Source organism: Eumetopias jubatus, unplaced genomic scaffold, assembly GCF_037043125.1.
Source record: "Eumetopias jubatus isolate StellerSeaLion01/CBP00866 unplaced genomic scaffold, mEumJub1_p1.0 scaffold_3, whole genome shotgun sequence".
Lineage (NCBI taxonomy): Eukaryota > Metazoa > Chordata > Mammalia > Carnivora > Otariidae > Eumetopias > Eumetopias jubatus.
Window position 1 is genome coordinate 28,460,124 of NW_028274809.1, and position 17,268 is coordinate 28,477,391.

General features: G+C 36.8%; 1 protein-coding gene across 5 annotated transcripts in view; it reads right to left on the minus strand.

The window, feature by feature from the left end:
* Positions 1-17,268, minus strand: part of PIKFYVE (phosphoinositide kinase, FYVE-type zinc finger containing) — a 74,228-nt gene that overhangs the window by 11,353 nt on the left and 45,607 nt on the right. For 4 of the 5 annotated variants that reach the window (XM_028112197.2, XM_028112199.2, XM_028112196.2 and 1 more), the window contains 13 exons: positions 16,748-16,819; positions 15,901-16,072; positions 13,547-13,725; positions 11,825-11,938; positions 11,342-11,450; positions 11,083-11,237; positions 10,094-10,184; positions 7,385-7,445; positions 6,387-6,524; positions 5,211-5,331; positions 3,144-3,239; positions 1,581-1,664; positions 606-706 (listed from right to left, as the gene is read on the minus strand). In XM_028112197.2, coding sequence (XP_027967998.1) covers positions 606-706; positions 1,581-1,664; positions 3,144-3,239; positions 5,211-5,331; positions 6,387-6,524; positions 7,385-7,445; positions 10,094-10,184; positions 11,083-11,237; positions 11,342-11,450; positions 11,825-11,938; positions 13,547-13,725; positions 15,901-16,072; positions 16,748-16,819 — 1,493 coding nt within the window. The remainder of the gene's footprint in view (positions 1-605; positions 707-1,580; positions 1,665-3,143; positions 3,240-5,210; positions 5,332-6,386; positions 6,525-7,384; positions 7,446-10,093; positions 10,185-11,082; positions 11,238-11,341; positions 11,451-11,824; positions 11,939-13,546; positions 13,726-15,900; positions 16,073-16,747; positions 16,820-17,268) is intronic. The other variant, XM_088021573.1, reaches the window with a different exon arrangement.

Here is a 17,268-nt window from a genome sequence, read left to right on the forward strand (position 1 = left end):
GAGCAAGCTACTTAAGTCTTAACTTTCTTTTTAAAAAATGGAGATATGTCAAATAACTCCTTTGTGGTTATTGTGGGGATTAAAGGACATGACACATGAAAAATTCTTTTCACAATGCCAACAATACTGTAAAAACTTTTTTAAGAAGTCTCTCTTAAAGCGTCTGGGTGGCTCAGTCGATTAAGCATCTGCCTTCGGCTCAGGTCATGATCCCAGAGTCCTGGGTGGGCTCCCTGCTCAGTGGGAAGCCTGCTTCTGCTTCTCCCTCTTCCTCTCCCCCTCCCTCTGCTCGTGCTCTCTCTAATAAATAAAATCTTAAAAAAAAAAAAAGTCTCCTTAGCTTATATACTTTGAACTGAAAATTCTAAAAAGGCAGATTCTGTTTCTTTTTGCATAGACCTACAAGTTTCTAGAAGTTTTCAAATCCAATAATAAGGTAAAGATCAAGGAAAAGCAAAATATTTAAAAAGGGGACATACAAAAATTTTTTTGTAAAGACCAGAAGTAATAAATTCTTGCCAGCTGGCATTTCTTATTTACTGTTTTCTTCTTCAAACCATAATTACAAATAAAACTAATAAGTACGCCTCCATGTATAATCTTACTTGGCTGCTGCAGGTCTGCTTCTGCTGTACGGTTTGTCTGTCCTCCACTGACCTCAGGTAATCTAATAGGGCTGCTACTCTTTGGTCTGCTGTCTAAAGTACTAAACAAAAAACAAAAGGAAAAGTTAATTTCATACAATTCGGACAGAAAATTATTCCTGCATTAATCTATTCCCCACCTAATCCCACCCACCGTATCTGAAATCTGATTCATAATTTATGTAAACACAGGTTATAACACAGAAGAAAAAGTCTTGAAATGCCTACTGGACTTAAGAAAAAGAAAGCAAAATGTTATAAATATAAAAGTGTCTGGAAAATACGTGAAAGCAGAGGCTTTTGTAGTATTTCCCCAAATTCATTAGAGTTATCTTAGTACCTGTAATTCAAACGATAACAGAAAATACCAATTTCATATTTCTCAGGCTGGTTACCATGATAATAAATAAATCCAGATCAAATGCTGTCACAGTAGTGAAGGTGGAAAACCTACTTCACTAAGAATCAAAATAATGAGCCTATGACAATTTCTGTCTAAATGTCTAAAATACTGAACATACTAAAAGAACTAACTGGTTGGGAGTTTTGTTTAGTTTTTAAACTATTTGGGATCTTTAATTATTATGGAAAATTCACAAATACTTTAAATTACAAAGTAAAGCAGTGGGTTACTGATTTCCAAAGTTACTATTTTTTAAATGAAACAAGGACAATTTAAAATGTTGAAAGTTTAAGTCTGCAATATACACTGAACTTCTATGGCAATTATCAGAAAACTATATCCAAAGGCACCGTTTAAGGCCTTTTGCTATACTTGAATTTTGTTCTGTCAATTGTTGGCTAAAGTTTTGAGTGCCACTGTCAGTATCCTAGCAACTGTCACACTGATAATTTGCAATAATAAAATTGAAGAATGAGCATTTAAAAAATTATGACATAGCCAAATGAAGTAAATTCTACTCAATCATGGATCACCTATTTGTCGGAAGCCCTTCTTCGGCACTGCTCCGCTGAGTCACTTTGGACAATTCCTCTAAGGCATTTCGGTATTCTTTACAACTTAGGGTAGAAATAGGTTGAAAAATGTTAAACATTAAGCTTCTCTTCAAAATAAATCATATACTTTAGAATAAGCTCTGCATTACGGAAATACATTTTATGTGTCCATAATTAAACATATTTGAGTCAACTAACAAAAGTTATCAAGTAGAAGCTTCATGAAGAAGGTCATCTTCACAGATAATGATGCAAAATACAACCCAACACACCAACCAGTATCACTATCCTAAACAATGACTGTGAAAGTCTAGGTATTAACATTTAGACTAAATATCTTCAGGGATAGAACAGGTAATTTAAAGTATAAAACTTCAGACTTTAGTATAATATAACAGCGAGAAAAGGAACTTAAGAATGCTTTTCTATTTAAAGGTGCTGAACTTTAAGGAAAAAATCCAACTCTTGGACCAGCAGTCTGAGAGCCCTGATTTAGATAAATGAGATGTCAGGGAATAAGAGAAGCATGTATTATTTTTCCAAGACATTAGAAGAAAGTGATTTCTACTGGAATGCTCAATTCCTAACAGTACATAAGAAATTTTTTATTTGGTTGGCTTTCCTACCTTTCTTATCTATTAATGTAGTATGACTAAGCAATAAAAAAACAAATACTAACTTCCTAAAGGCCAAAAGGCAAAAACAAAAAAAATATATCCCACGGAATCTCCTAAAGGAAAGAAATTCCTCATAATCCAAAGAGTAAACTCTAAACTTCATAAATGCTAAGGGATATAAATCTATCTTGTTTATTCCTATAAATCCAATACCTACTATACCACATATTGTAGATATTCAAATATTTGTTGACTAAGCAGGCTCCTTGCAACCAATATATAAAAAGAAAAATTTACATTTCAATGCCTTCCAACAGAAAAAAAGTTTTTTAATTAAACATCTTAGATTATATTTTAAGTTCTACCACTACCAAGGTATCGTTGTGATTAAAAAGCACTGTCTTTTTAGATATAAGATACAAATATTTTTAAAGAAGGATGCTTTTTAAGACACATGGTAACTGCGGGCATGTATGTGGGTTAAGGCGTAGGAACAGCATTACTCTAGTAAGAAAACCTTACCTGCTATGTGTGAGAAGCAGGAAGGAAAGAAAGAGTATAAAAAGATACTCAGATGGTATAAGATGCTTTATTATATCAACAAGTAAAGGTAATAAGGAAGGGATACAATGGATACACAGTAAAATAGAATGTTTAGAGGACAGATATAAAGGTAAGTAAATCACTTGCCTACGTCAGTTTAGTTAGTAGAAGCTTGCTTAAGAATCGTCCTGTTATTATTTGGGCAAAGAATACACTTTCAGAACAAAGAGAACAAGCTACCTCGCCCAAAGAATATATATTTTTGCTTACATATAATCATTCTACTCTACTCTCTATAAAAGATCTCAACAATAAGGTGATTAATAAATACACATAAGATATAAAGATCTAATCATAGGTGAAAAAGTTCCATGAATAATACCTGAGAGCAAAAGCAATGATAGAGCTGGGTTCCTTCTCACAAACCGCAATGGGCACCCGTTCATGTTCATACATTAAGTAGTGTTTATCTGGATCACTGTTCAAAATTTTTAAATAAATCAGTAAGAACAAAATTAGCAGAAAATGATATATATAAACCACTAACACATTATAAGTAAATTTCAAGGCAATTTTAAGTTAACTAAATATGGCACAATCATAAGAAGATAATTAAGTAAACCAAAATGTATGCAGAACATGAACCAAACAGCCAAAGGAAAATGTATCGACAGAAAGTTTTTAAAGGCAATCGAAAATCGTCAGAAGTAGTTTTCAAATCAGAGGGTTCTGGAATTATTCCAAACAACGCTTTCCATGCTGCCAACTTTGAGCCATGTTCATCTCAGAAAGTATTTACAATGAACAGCAGAAGTATGAAAGATTTTGTTCTACTACAAGCCTGAAAGATGTGTCTTCTAGAAATTGTGGAAAACATACCATTAGTCCAACAAGAAATAATATAACACAGCTGCTCTCCTATTATCATATGGAAACTCAATGGTGTGACCATTTTAACCCCAATCTTGATCCCGACTTCTACCCTTAGGCCCCTAGAGAAGCATTCATTCATCTGTGTAATAGCTACGTACTGAGCGCCCACCATGCCAGAGACACAATATTAAGAAAAACGAATACTAAGCACCTAACAACTTGCACAAGATGTTAACAATACAGAGGTGGAAAAAATTAGGCATGGTAGAGTTTACAGTACAGTGGGATAAAGAAACCCATAATGCTACAAATAAATACAATCACCTTCTGTGATAAGTACCAGGAGGGAAACATGACAGCCTGTAACAAAGAGACCTAATCTGGCTAGGGCAGGGAGCTAGCGGGAGGGTCTGAAGTTTATCTGAGAAAGAATTCACAGGAGTTAATGACTAAAGAAGAAAGTGAAGGCGTGGGCAAAGGCCATACACCAGGAGGGACAATAACCCACTCAAGATACTGTGATATTGGAGTCTGAAGTAGAGGAAACAGGGACCCTCACAGACGGTACTATGAATCTATGAATCTCTACTCGTCTCCTCCCTGAGACTGAGCTCCCAAGAGCAGTGATTTTTCCTTATTAATCTTGTTCCACATCCTTGGGCATTAGAGCTGGCACTCAATAAATTTAAATATTGACTGAATAAATAAATACAAAAGTCAGTTAAGAACAAAGGTCCTTATTAACAAATGTCTACCTTTTGTTTTTGTAACAAAGAGTACTTTTCTTACTTTTTTTTTAAAGATTTTATTTATTTGACAGAGAGAGACACAGCGAGAGAGGGAACACAAGCAGGGGGAGTGGGAGAGGGAGAAGCAGGCCTCCCGCTGAGCAGGGAGCCCGATGCAGGCCTCGATCCCAGGACCTGGAATCATGACCCGAGCCGAAGGCAGACGCCTAACGACTGAGCCACCCAGGCGCCCCCAAAGGTCTACCTTCTGGATACACTTGTACCACCATACAAGAGCAGCATTTGATGGCTACACAGATCAACCAGTGGGGAAAAAACACACTCTCAAAGCCAGCCTCTTTTCTTTCCTACTCAGAGAGCCCCATACAGGATCACATGAAAACTTGTATGGGTCACTGTAATACATCACCACTGATAGAAAAGTACCGCGTCCCAGTAAGTTATTAGATCAGTAATGTCATCTTCATACACAACAGTAGTATGTTTCTATGATTATGGGATCAATAGATGTAGCAGTATATCTTTAAAAAATATGTATATAAACAATTATTTTCAGAACCATTAATCTTAAGCATTAAGCAATATTAGTTAATGCTTTTTTCATCCACTCATCTATGTGATGATGATTACTACATAATAATTCTACAAATTATATTATACCAAAAGACACCTCTTTTACTATGATGAAGTATAATTTAGGACTGAGAAGTACATATATAAATAAATATATTTAAATACATAGAGAATAAATCTATACAAAGAGGTTTTTAAAATTAAGTGAAAATAAAACCACCCAACAACAGCCGCTGACTTTTATTAATACTTACAAAGGAAATGGAATAGGGTTATAGCTATTTCCCGGAAGCAAATTTGCAAAGATGGCTTTCATGGTTGATTTTTCTTTCACTTGGCTGTCTGTGGATCCCAGCAAATGCCCATCAAACACATCTAGGATTAAAAATATGCTACTTATATGTTAATATCCAGGAAGAGTAAAAAAAAAAAAAAGTAGAAAGTATCAACGTTATTTCTTGTGTGGAATACAGACATATGCACACCATAATTACCAATTATGGTACAAAATTTCTGATCTAGGAATAAGGACTCTTTGGGGATGAAAGAAGCAGCAAGAGCGAAGCATACACAGCAGTGACTCCAAGGAGCACACTGTTTGTGCTACATCTGACCCTTTCTGAAACTGGCATCATGCTATAATCGATGGCTTCCCATTGCAGGGGCCGGGCAGCAGCCATGATGTAGTTACTGCCTGAGCATGCGCGAACTTAGCCGCTGCTCTTCCTATCAACACTTCAACTCAGTTATGTGCGCTGTGGTCGTTACATCAGAGTTTAATTGCAATTTAAAAGTTTTTAAAGTTTACACTACTTAAGTAGTTACTGCTTAAACAGAAAGCAAGGAAAGAGAGAAGGCATAAATTTGCTATTAGTGAAATAAATAGTTGTTGTTGGAGAAATGGCTGCAATTTCTCTTATTTTCTGACAAGGCAACAACCATGTACTTTACAGGACCCAAGAAAGTAATATCCCCAGAACACAGATGAAGCAGACTAACATTCTGTTACTGAGATATTTATATGTCAAGCAGTGCAACTGAAGAAGTGATATGGTAAAAAGCTATATCTAAAATAGCACTTTTTTTTTTTTAATTTTAGATATAAAGAGAGAGAAAAAGAGAGAGTGCATGAGCCCAAGAGGAAGGAGCAGCAGAGGGAGAGGAGAGAAAGAATCCACAAGCAGACTTCCCAGCTGAGCGCAGAGCCCGACTCGGGGCTCAATCCCAGGACCGAGATCCTCATGACCTGAGCCAAAACCAAGAGTCGGCCGCTTAAGGGACTGAGCCATCCACACACATCCCCTCCCCGATAGCACTTCTAGCAAGTATGAAATTTACAAACTCTGAGAGATAAGAAAGCATTGTATCAAAGCATTCACAGTGCTCTCCTTTTCTGGATCAAGCACAGTAAAAAGTGACTTCAAGTGCACCTTCAGAGCTGCTGGTCGCGTCGAGTTCAGGGGGCCCTCCCCCCAGCTGTTCAGGCATGACCTCTGGTGGAGTAGGCAACTGGAGATGGGTGGAACTGGTGGAGCTCTGACTGGACAGGGTTGTTAGGAAGCGATCCTCTAAAGAAAAACAAACTTGAGTGAATCATTTAAAAACGCTGAGCCCATGTCTACCTAATAGGAATGTTTTTAAAATGCCAACTTATATTTCTACTTCCTAAACCAAAGAATTTTAATTTCCTGAAAATTAGTTAGGCCATTTTAGCACGTATTTTAGAAACAGATACAAATATCCAAACAGGTTCTATGACTTAACCACAGTCAGGTCCTAGCGACAGCACTGTGACCGGTAACCCAAGTCTGATTCCTATCTAATATCCTTATCCATTGGGCCATAATAGCTACCTAAAAGCACTAGTCCATTCAGTTTAATAGGGAATAAAATCAGGACACCACTGGGGGAAAAATCACATGCTCATTCCCAGGGGGAAGGTTCACGTAATTATAACAGAAAATGCCAAGAATTACGAGCTGAGCTCGTATTCCACAAAGACAGTCTAAGGAAATTTCCCTACAAATTTTCTAGGGTGGCACCAAGTCATTCAGTGAAATACTGTGAAAGACAGCTTAGGTCTAGGAAAGATTTCAGTAACATAAAAACATAAACTTTCTAATGTTTTTGCAGTCAAACCTGCTGACTTTGGAACAGGCAAAACAAAAATTCAATTTCCTTTTTTTTTTTTTGCTTTTCCCCTAACAGCAACCATCTCTATATATCGTGTATTTCTATATCCTAATTTATTTTCTTGCAATATACTTTATGAAATCTTAAATTGACAGTGCTACAACACTCTACAAGAAGGAAAAAAAGTCTAGAACTGTATCAGAAAAAATTCTCAAAATTAGCCACTGAAATAACTTATAGACTAAGAAATTTCTTTAAATCCAATAGCAGGTGATCACCAGACTCAAGGACCAACCTTTTTCTCCATTTTGGAGCCCTGGAGAAATATTTCTTGGTGCTGCATCCATCGAACTTATCTGCAGAGAAGTAAATACTTTATTCTTAAGGAAACATTAAAATCACACTTTTAAAATTTTCTTAAGAATTATTAAGACACTCAGCTTTTATGTGGGTTATAACTTTTGATTTTTACCTTATTAGAAATTAAAACTGAGAAAGTTTTAGAATATGCATTAATTCATTTTAAAAATAATAAACCCTTATACGTTAACATAAATAACATGTTCAAATTAAAAATTACCAATTTACCAAAAAAAAAAAAAAATGGTAAGAGTGGCATTGTTTTACACTTTTGCAAATAGTTTAATGTCTAGCAGACAGCTAGATTCATCCCTGGCTTCTGCATTTAATCTGTTGAGCTATATTATTATGATTGAAGAGTATAAAGAAAATCTAGCCTCACATACATATATAACTGAAAAAGGGAAATCATGCAGAGCCCTTGAAAGAGACTTAAACCCCCAGGGGGTCCTTGAACTACACTTGGAGAATCATCCTCTAAACAGTAGCTCACTCACTAGCATTAAAGCATCTAAAAACTACTTATGATTACCCATTAATCTCTTATTATCCACTGGACTTATTCAAGTCCCATTATCCACAGGTAAGATATATTTCGAATCACTATAAACCCTGTATACAATTTGATTACAAAGTCATTTCTAGATGGCTACTTAGAACATTCTTAGATTTGCTCACCATACCAGAGAGACCTCCCTGGCCACCCTATATAAAATAACCCACCACCATCCACTCCCTTGGCAATACTCTCCATTTCCCTTATTTTTTTCTTCACAGCCTTTTTCCCATTTGTTTTTTAAAAGTTTATTGTTACTGGTTTATTGTCAGTCTCCACCGCATTAGACAAATGTTCCACTAGGGCCTTTGTTCAGAACTATATGCCCTGAACCTAGAATAGTTCTAGTACTCAGAACTAAAAGTACGCAAAAAGTAGTTACCAAATGAAAAGACAAGCAGTGCTACAGATTTTCAAATCAACTTTCAACCCTTCAAAAAGATGATCTTCTACCAAATGATTTTGTATTTTCAACTGTGTCTATATATTACAATTAAAGGTCTTATACCACTAGCTTTGCAGTTTCTTAGTGGGCAAACACAAAAGCCACTAACAGTCTATGTTAGCCATTAATGGACCTAGATTACGTGGCAAATACTAATGTACAAATCATCTTTGGTAACCCTTACTCTTACTTTCACCTAAACTTTAGGGAAAAGTGATTCCTACACAGTTGTTTCTGAGAAAAAAAGAAGCGTCAAGATCTAAGGCACTTGAATTTATCATTCTATGAAAACACATTTTACAATACTATACACTTGTACAAAAAAAAAATATTCTTTCCAAGTCCCCCATCATATCAGTATATTAAGCCTTTATGGGGTGCCTGGGTTGCACAGTTGGTTGAGCATCCAACTCTTGGTTTCGGCTCAGGTTGTGATCTCTGGGTCATGAGATTGAGCCCTGCAATGGGGTCCGCGCTCAGTGAGGAGTCTGCTTGGGACTGTCTCTCCCTCTCCCTCTGCCCCCTGCACACCCTCTCTCGCTCTCTCTCCCTAAAATAAATAAAATAAATCTTAAAAAAAAAATATTAAGCCCTTATACTGGCATTAATAATTACCTGAAAATATGGTTCATTTATAATAGGAAGATTTCTAAGATGGCCCCCAAGGATCCTGCCCCCTGGTATACACACATCCCTTCCCCAGTTATTCAATTAAACACTAATCTAAATACTGCTGTGAAGGGATTCTGCAGATGTATTTAAGGTCCCAAATTGGTTAACTTTAAGATGGGGAGAGATTATCCAGGTAGTGACCTAACCACACAAGTCCTTCAAACCTGTGTCTAGAGGTCAGAGGGGAGGAATTAGGAAATCTGAAGCACGCATTATTGTAAGCTTTGAAGATGAAAGGGGGCTCATAACAAGAAATGCAGGCAGCCTCTAGGAGTTGAGAATGAGCTCTGGTCAACTGCCGGCAACAAAAATGGGACCTCAGTCCTAAACCAGTAGGAATTAAATTCTGCCAACAACCTGGATGAGCTTGGAAAATGACCCTGAGCCTCAGTAAGATAATGGCCCTGGCCGAAATCTTGACTTAAGCTATGTGAGACTGAGCAGAGATTCCAGCCTTACTGTGTCAGACTCCTGGACCATGTAAAAGGATGAACAGGTGTGTTAGGTCACAAAGTTTGTGGTAATTTGTTATGCAATAAGACAAAAATATCATTAGGAAATGTCAATTAAATCAATGTGCAGAACTAACCCAGTATAGATAGGTCCCTTAAGAAAAACGTCCCACTTAAGCACAGAAATAAAGAACACACAAAACTACATAGTAAAATAAATTAGGACTCTATTATATACTCAGAGCATCCCCAACTTCTCCTTTCCATGACGCTATCTCCAGTGATGCCTACAGACGGTGGCTTTTGATAAATGTTTGAAATGAACAAACAATTTTATTTCAAGCAAGATAAAAATTAATCCAGGTGATGTCTCTTTGAAACCTCACAACGGCAAAATGAAAGACTCTATCTAATATTATTAAATCCACGTATTAAGTTACTATTTGTAAGTGTCTTAAATGAAATTAACTGTAATACTTATATCAGTGAAAGACCAAAGATGAGACCACATTTCTTTACCTTGCTTTCTTCCCCCTGTCTCAGCCTTCCAGGACTTGGAGGAACTGAAGGTCGCTTTCTACCCTTTTCCTGCTGGAAAAGGTCCTGCAATCTATAATAAAAGGGTTGGGGAGGGGAGAGAAATATAGCTTATTTCTAATATCCTGAATAATACTTAAAAATTTTCTCTTTACAATTGTGAAGCCACAATAATTAGATTTTCCTATTTCGATTGCAATAGATATTAAAATTATACATAAGTTTCTGTCTTATTTCTAACTAACTAATCAAGAGCTGTGTGTGATATGACTGTAGTTATAAAATAAGTTACTGTAAGAGACAGCATAATGTAACAAAAACAAACAAACAAACAAAAAAAAAATAGGAGCTTTAGAGACCAACAGACCTGAGCTCAAAACCCAGCTCTGACAATTAATAACTATACAGCTCAGGGAAATGCCTTACTCTTAGAGCTTCTGTGAAATGGAAACAGTATATACACTGTAGGAGTCATAAGACCAAATAAAAGACTGAACATCTATCTAGTGCCTTACTCACTGCCTAGCATAATGCTGATGCTCCATAAGTAAATGCTATAATAATCTAACTGAACTTTTAAATAAGCATCAAAGGGAAATATTTCCCCCAATAAAAATTTACATAAAGGTCTAAGACACACATAATAATATATTCGAAAGTCCTGGCCTAAAAACCAATAATTCACTCCATGGAATACTAATTCAGGTATATTATATTCCATAAGCACACACACTCTTAAGTTTGAAACAGCATTGAAAGCTGCCCTCATCTGGTTTTTTTATCTTTACAAACTACCCAAAGATGAGCATATATGTTTTAAATGATCAAGGAAAGGTGGTGGCAGGAAAATAATAACTTCTACAATTTGAGAATTAAAGGTAATATCATAATTAATAAAGTCCTCTAAATTAAAATGATGGCAGAGCAAATTTTGCAAAAACATTCAAGAAACACCAGGCTGCAAGGCACACCTGTTATTCCAAGCTTGTAGCACTTCGCACAGACTTTGCTTCTTGGCAATGAGGGACTCAAAGATGGACTGCAGTTGCTGAGGGGTGTCTACTGAGGAAGACATGAGCCTTGCTTGCATCTTCTCGATCCAGTTCTTGAACTCGCCTTCTTCCATCTACAGGGAAAAAAAACAATTCCAGCCGTCTGAGACACACCCCAAAAGAAACTTCTGATAAGTTAATAGTTAACTTTTGAGCTTCTGTTAAAGAAATGAATGACCTCTTTTTGTGCAAAGATATCTTCCATTTTTTCCTCTCTTGTTTTGCTAAATGTATCCGTTTTCAAAGACGCAAGTCTTTCATCAACAGCAAGATATACCTGTGAAACTCTAATAAAAACAAACATTAAACACCTTAGAAAAGTTGGAATTAAATTTTCTAACCTCACAGAGAAAAATGACACACACAAAACTCTATTTTATTGAATTAAGAATCATACACAAGTTTGCAACACAAAAAAGACCTAAAAGGATGTACATCAAAATTTTAACAACTGTTATGTCTAAGAGGATTTAATTTCTTTTTTATACTTTTATACAGTCTACATTTTTTTTTACATCGGGCATATGTTACATATATTTAGAAAAATAGTTATGTTTTCAAAGAAAGCTAAATGAACAAACCTCATATTTTAAAATATGTGTACATTACAGACACATGTCTATATACACAAAAACAGATGATCAAAGAAACTAAGACTTACTTTTGAAAGAAGTCCTTTAGATCCTGAAGAAGGGACACTTTTAATGGGGCCTGACGTTTAATGAATATTTTGGGGAATGGAACACATACTTCAAGAAGCCGAATGGGAGCATAACTGAGAGGAAAAAAATACAAGTAATAGTAGAAAAGTAAAAAATATTTTAATATCTTGAGTAGCGGTAAACATAAATCCTATGAGGTACAAGACAAAGTTTCTACAAAACAGCATTGTAAAACAATTATAAAAACACTGAAGACGACTTTCAACCATTATAAATATCCTCCCCAGTTCTGGAAGGGTTTTGTCCTGTTTGTTTCTTCACTGTACTGTGACATCATCATGTATCCCGAGGCTGCATATAAAGCACAACGACTGGGATATAAACCTTTACGAAGGCGAGGAACCCTCCTACAGTTCACTTAGAAGTACCTTCCCAGCTCCTGAGGATTCCTCACGAGACTTTACTCCTCATGAGTCCCTTATGAGCCTTTGTACCCAGGAGTTTATGTTGTCTAATAAATGCTAATCACCCATGCGGGGCGGCAGATTCCTGTTTAAAGCTCTTGCCTCCAAAAGGAAATAAGCTCTAATTATCAATATTTCCTGAGGGCCTATGTTGTGTCAGATTTCGTTTTAGGTGCTGAGGAAACAGCACTAAACAAGGCTAAAACTACTGCCCTGGTGATTCAGGAATAAGGAGACTCAGACAATAAACAAAACAAATAGCTAAAATATACATTGTATCAGATGGTAAGAGCTCCAGAGAAAACTAAAGTAAGCAAGGGCAGTAGGGAGTGCTAGGGGTGAGGCGGCAGGGCAGGGAAATGTAAACAAAGACCTGTAGGGAGTCAGGAAAAGCAGGCAGATAGCTGGGGAGGGGCGGGCAGTTCAGGGACAGAAGAGCAAGTGCAAGGCTCCCAGGCAGAATCCTGCCTGATATAACCGAGGCTGCAGTAAGGGGACAGGAGTAAGAGAGGGGACAGGAGCAGGAGGTGAGAACAGAGAGGTACTGAGCATGTAGGAGCTCACAGGCCCATAAACGGCTCACGGAAACAGATACCATGGAAGAGTCTGCAGCCGAGGCGTGGCCTGAGCTGATTTTCGTTTAACGGAACCACTGTGACTGCCGTGCTGAGATCAGACTGAGGGGGCAAGCCCAAGGGTGAGGTTAAGGCCACTGTGATCCTCTAGGGAAAGGCAACAGAGGCTCAGTCCAGAGCGGGAGTGGCGGAGACGGTCAGAGGTGCTCAGATTCTGGGTCTATTTTGATGGCAGAGCCTGAAAGCTTTCTCAAATCATGTAATACCACAGTGTACCCATTCTGTGAACTCGTGATTTTAGCTCTACCTGGAATATCCAATTAACCTTATGCTAGTTAATATCTTAACAAAAATTCTAATAAATGCCTACATGCAGAAAACAGTGGTTACAGGTAACACCTGAAGCAGATCTACTAGTTCATATCATGACTTTATCACTTGCTAGCTCTCAGTGACCTATAAGCTCGAAAGTGAGGGTAATAATAATACCTACTTCTTAAATTAAGGATTAAATAAAATGACAACACTGAAAGCTCTTAGCACAGAGTATGACCCTCTGCATCTGCAATGGTAAGGCTGGGGAACAACACACCACAAATTAATTCCATCTAGTTACAGAAGAAATGTCACAAAGCCTTCCAGGGAGTATGTGACCGTGTGTAAGATCACTCTGACTTCTTACCTGAAAGACGCCACCATCTGATTATAGGAGAAATACTGGTGATAATCATGGTGGATGGAGTGACCACACGGCTCAGCATTGGCTCTGCGAGTATACTGGTGCCCATAAAACCTAAGTTCAAGGTACTTTGCAAATGACATGGACCAGGACTCATTGGAAAGAGCAACAACTGGTGTTACCTGAAATTCATATAAATCATTTGTTATGTAATCACATACTGAGAATCCTTTCTAAAAAATAATTTATTTTCTAGTACAAATCTAATATATTCTGAATGAAGAAAAGTAGAAAAAGAAAGAAATGTTTAAAAGTGGGTAGAGTTAGGGATGGCTGGGGGAGCAGTATCATTTTTTCAGTATATACTAGTATATCTTCTTTCTTTGTATGTGTATGCATATTTTTATATATATATGTACATATACATGTAAATGAACACAGAGAAGGTATCCAGCCAGCATATTTGTACATAAAGTCTTTCCTATAATTAGTTTCATAGTCTTGTGTTATTTTTACTTAGCAATGTATCATAAGTATTTTCCCACATAAAATACTCTTATACAACTTGATTTTTAATAGCCATTGAGTATCCCATTATATGGACATATCTAGCCAATCCCTACTGATGTGCATTTAAGATATAAGTGTTTCTTTATTCTCTATTCTGATGATACTCCGATGAACTTTCTTGTGTGTACACACACACACACACACACACACACACACACACACACACACACAAATATCCATAATTATTTCCTTGGAATAAATTAAGGAAAGTAGGAATTGGTAGGCCAAATGGCATGAACATTTATGCAGTCTTTGATACTTTTTGCCACATTCTCTTCCAAAACTGGGGTACTGGGAAGTGCCTGGGTGGCTCGGTTAAGTGTCTGCCTTAGGCTCAGCTCGATCCTGGGATCGAGCCCCCCATGTCAGGCTCCCTACTTAGCAGGGAATGTGCTTCTCCCTTTTCCTCTGCCCCAACCCCCTCACCCCGCCGCTTGCATTCTCTCTCTCAAGTAAATAAATAAAATCTCTAAAAAACAAAAAAACTGGTGTACTGGTTTACACAATCTCCAACAATATCTGAGAATACCAATTTCCCTACTTTCTTACCAATCTCAGGAATTATAAATCTTTGAAATGTAATTTCTTAAAAACAAAACAAAATAAAACTGCACTTCACTGGTTTTATTTACACTTCTCTGACTACTGAGCAAAATTTATTTGCACATGTCTACTGGTCATTTCTATTAAATTGCTTTTTGTCATGCCTTTTGCCCTTTTTCTATTATCATGCCTTATAGAAATTTAATACTAAGTATATTAGTACTTGGTCATGTTATAACTTTTTTGACACAAGGAAGTCTTTCATTTTTGTGTAACAAAAACCGTTTGCATTTTCCTTCCTAACATAACCCCAAAGGCAAAAGTTTTTGTTTTAAAATAAAGTACATACACCAAGGCATGTAAGATATACAAATCTAATTTATTTATTTAATTCACTGCTCAATCTACAGAAGTTCACATATTCCACAACAAAATATTACCCGCTGTCTAGAAGGAACAAAAGGCCTATAAGAACAAGTATAAAAAGACAGATAATTACAAGAAATGTAATGTTCTGCTACTGCAGAACGAACAGACTTTGATTTTGCCTTCCTCGACCACTGACATTGATACAGGTCACACTATTACTTTATCTGTCATTCTCATACTTGCCTTCTAAAAGCACACTCCAAAATAAGTTATTAAACTTGGCATATGTTCATTGCAAACAATCTGGATAAGAAGTAAATATTAAAAGCATAATATTGTCAACCAAGTACTTTCTCCAGAGTGAAAAAAGAAAAGCACACACAAGAAATAAAACACAAGGTCTTTTTCTCAAGAAATCAATTTAAACATGGTCTCAGCAGGATCTCTTAAGATAGGAATGTTGATATAGGCTCAAACAGACAGAAACATCATAGCATACTATCATTATTGTGCAACACTACAAGTCTGTCTCCCCCACTAAAGGACAGGAGCCATGCCCAGGCCTTCACACAGCCCCTGGCATACAGATGGTGCTGAATAAGTGTTTGCTGAATAAATAAAACATAATTTTCAAGATATAATCTCCATAATTTTACTGAACAAGGTATCTATATTTTACCTAATGACTGATGAACTCTAAAATGGAACCTTCAAGAAACAAACACCAAATGCAATACCCAGCCCTGGAAGGTAAAATAAATAAGAGCCCAATGATGAATAAATCCAAAATAACATAGACCACCCCCTTCAAAAAGAACTATACAAATAAAGAAATAAATGATGTATGAAATATTATAGTAACAGGGCACATTTACCTGTTTGCAGATTCTGCACCAGGAATAGGTAAGAATTGTATGTTGATATCCAGGCACTGGAGAATCCAACTCCTTCAGGATTATCTGCACACAGCCTTGGCCATGGACAAAGCGCCGAATATGATGCACCATGGGGGTATCACAGAACATGCTAGGGCACTGGTAAGAAGGCCTTTGACAAAAAGAAAGTCCTCACATTAACCATGAAACTGGAAGCAGTGTAGAATGAATACTCGCTAATCAGAACCACTGTCCAGAAAGTGCAGTATCCTCTCTAGAGCAATGATGACCGGTGGACGATCGGTGCAGGGTATCACTCGCACTACTCGGAGCCTATGGCTGAGCATCCTGTCTTCCACTACAGCTCAGTGTTAGTTTCCACTTCTTAAGCACCTTCTATTTGCTTAGCATTTTGAAAACATCAATTCATTTTACCTATGGAAGTCCATGATACTTCTGGAGCTTGTTATTCCTGTATAGGGGGCTGGTAAAAATTACTTGCACTTTGTCATGTAAATGGCAAGTAATAGCACTAAGACTTAAACTAAGGTCTAGCTGATCTCTATGCTTCTCCAGCCTCTCATTTCAATCACTGTAAAGACAGACATCCTAAAAAAAAAGTCTTAGGGATCGCAGCGTATTTAGATACTCAAAGATCTGAGGAATAAACTAGATAAGACAACCCGGGGTTGAATATGAAATCAATTACTTCTTTGTATGGTATACTCTGACATGTGGTATTATAGAGAAGGCCACATAATAACTTCAACTCATGCTTATGTTTTAGGTTGAAATTCTGGGCATCAGAAAAGCATACATGGGACATAAGGAGAAAATTTGTTCTTACCTGAAACAGTATCTCTCTAAAAATATTCCTAAGGTAAGATCATTCTTTCCATAAAATTCCATTGTTACAATCCTAAAAGAAGACAACATTTCTTAGGAATATGCCATAAGAATTACCACACAGCCAAGACACTTCATGAGACTACAAACTGACTACCTGCTAGACATGCCTATAATGTAGTACTAAAGTATGTAATGTTCTGTTGTTCTTATAGAACAGTTAACCTCATCGGATTAAACAGGTTTGGACTAGCCACACTATAGCTCCTTACCCACTCCCAGTCCATTAGTATCTTATCAAACTACATCAGGATGCATAAACAATGAGTAAAATGGATGTGAGCTAGGAAGAGGTAAAAGTTTCCTTTACAAAGCCTTTATGTCCTATTACCATAAAATACAACTCTTGTCTCCTGTTCCCTGGTCCACACCTTTACTGAGCATGGAGAACAGCAGCTCATATCCTTCCAGGAGAGCCAATTCCTGATGTTATGCCTGACTTATGAATGCCCACAAATAAGA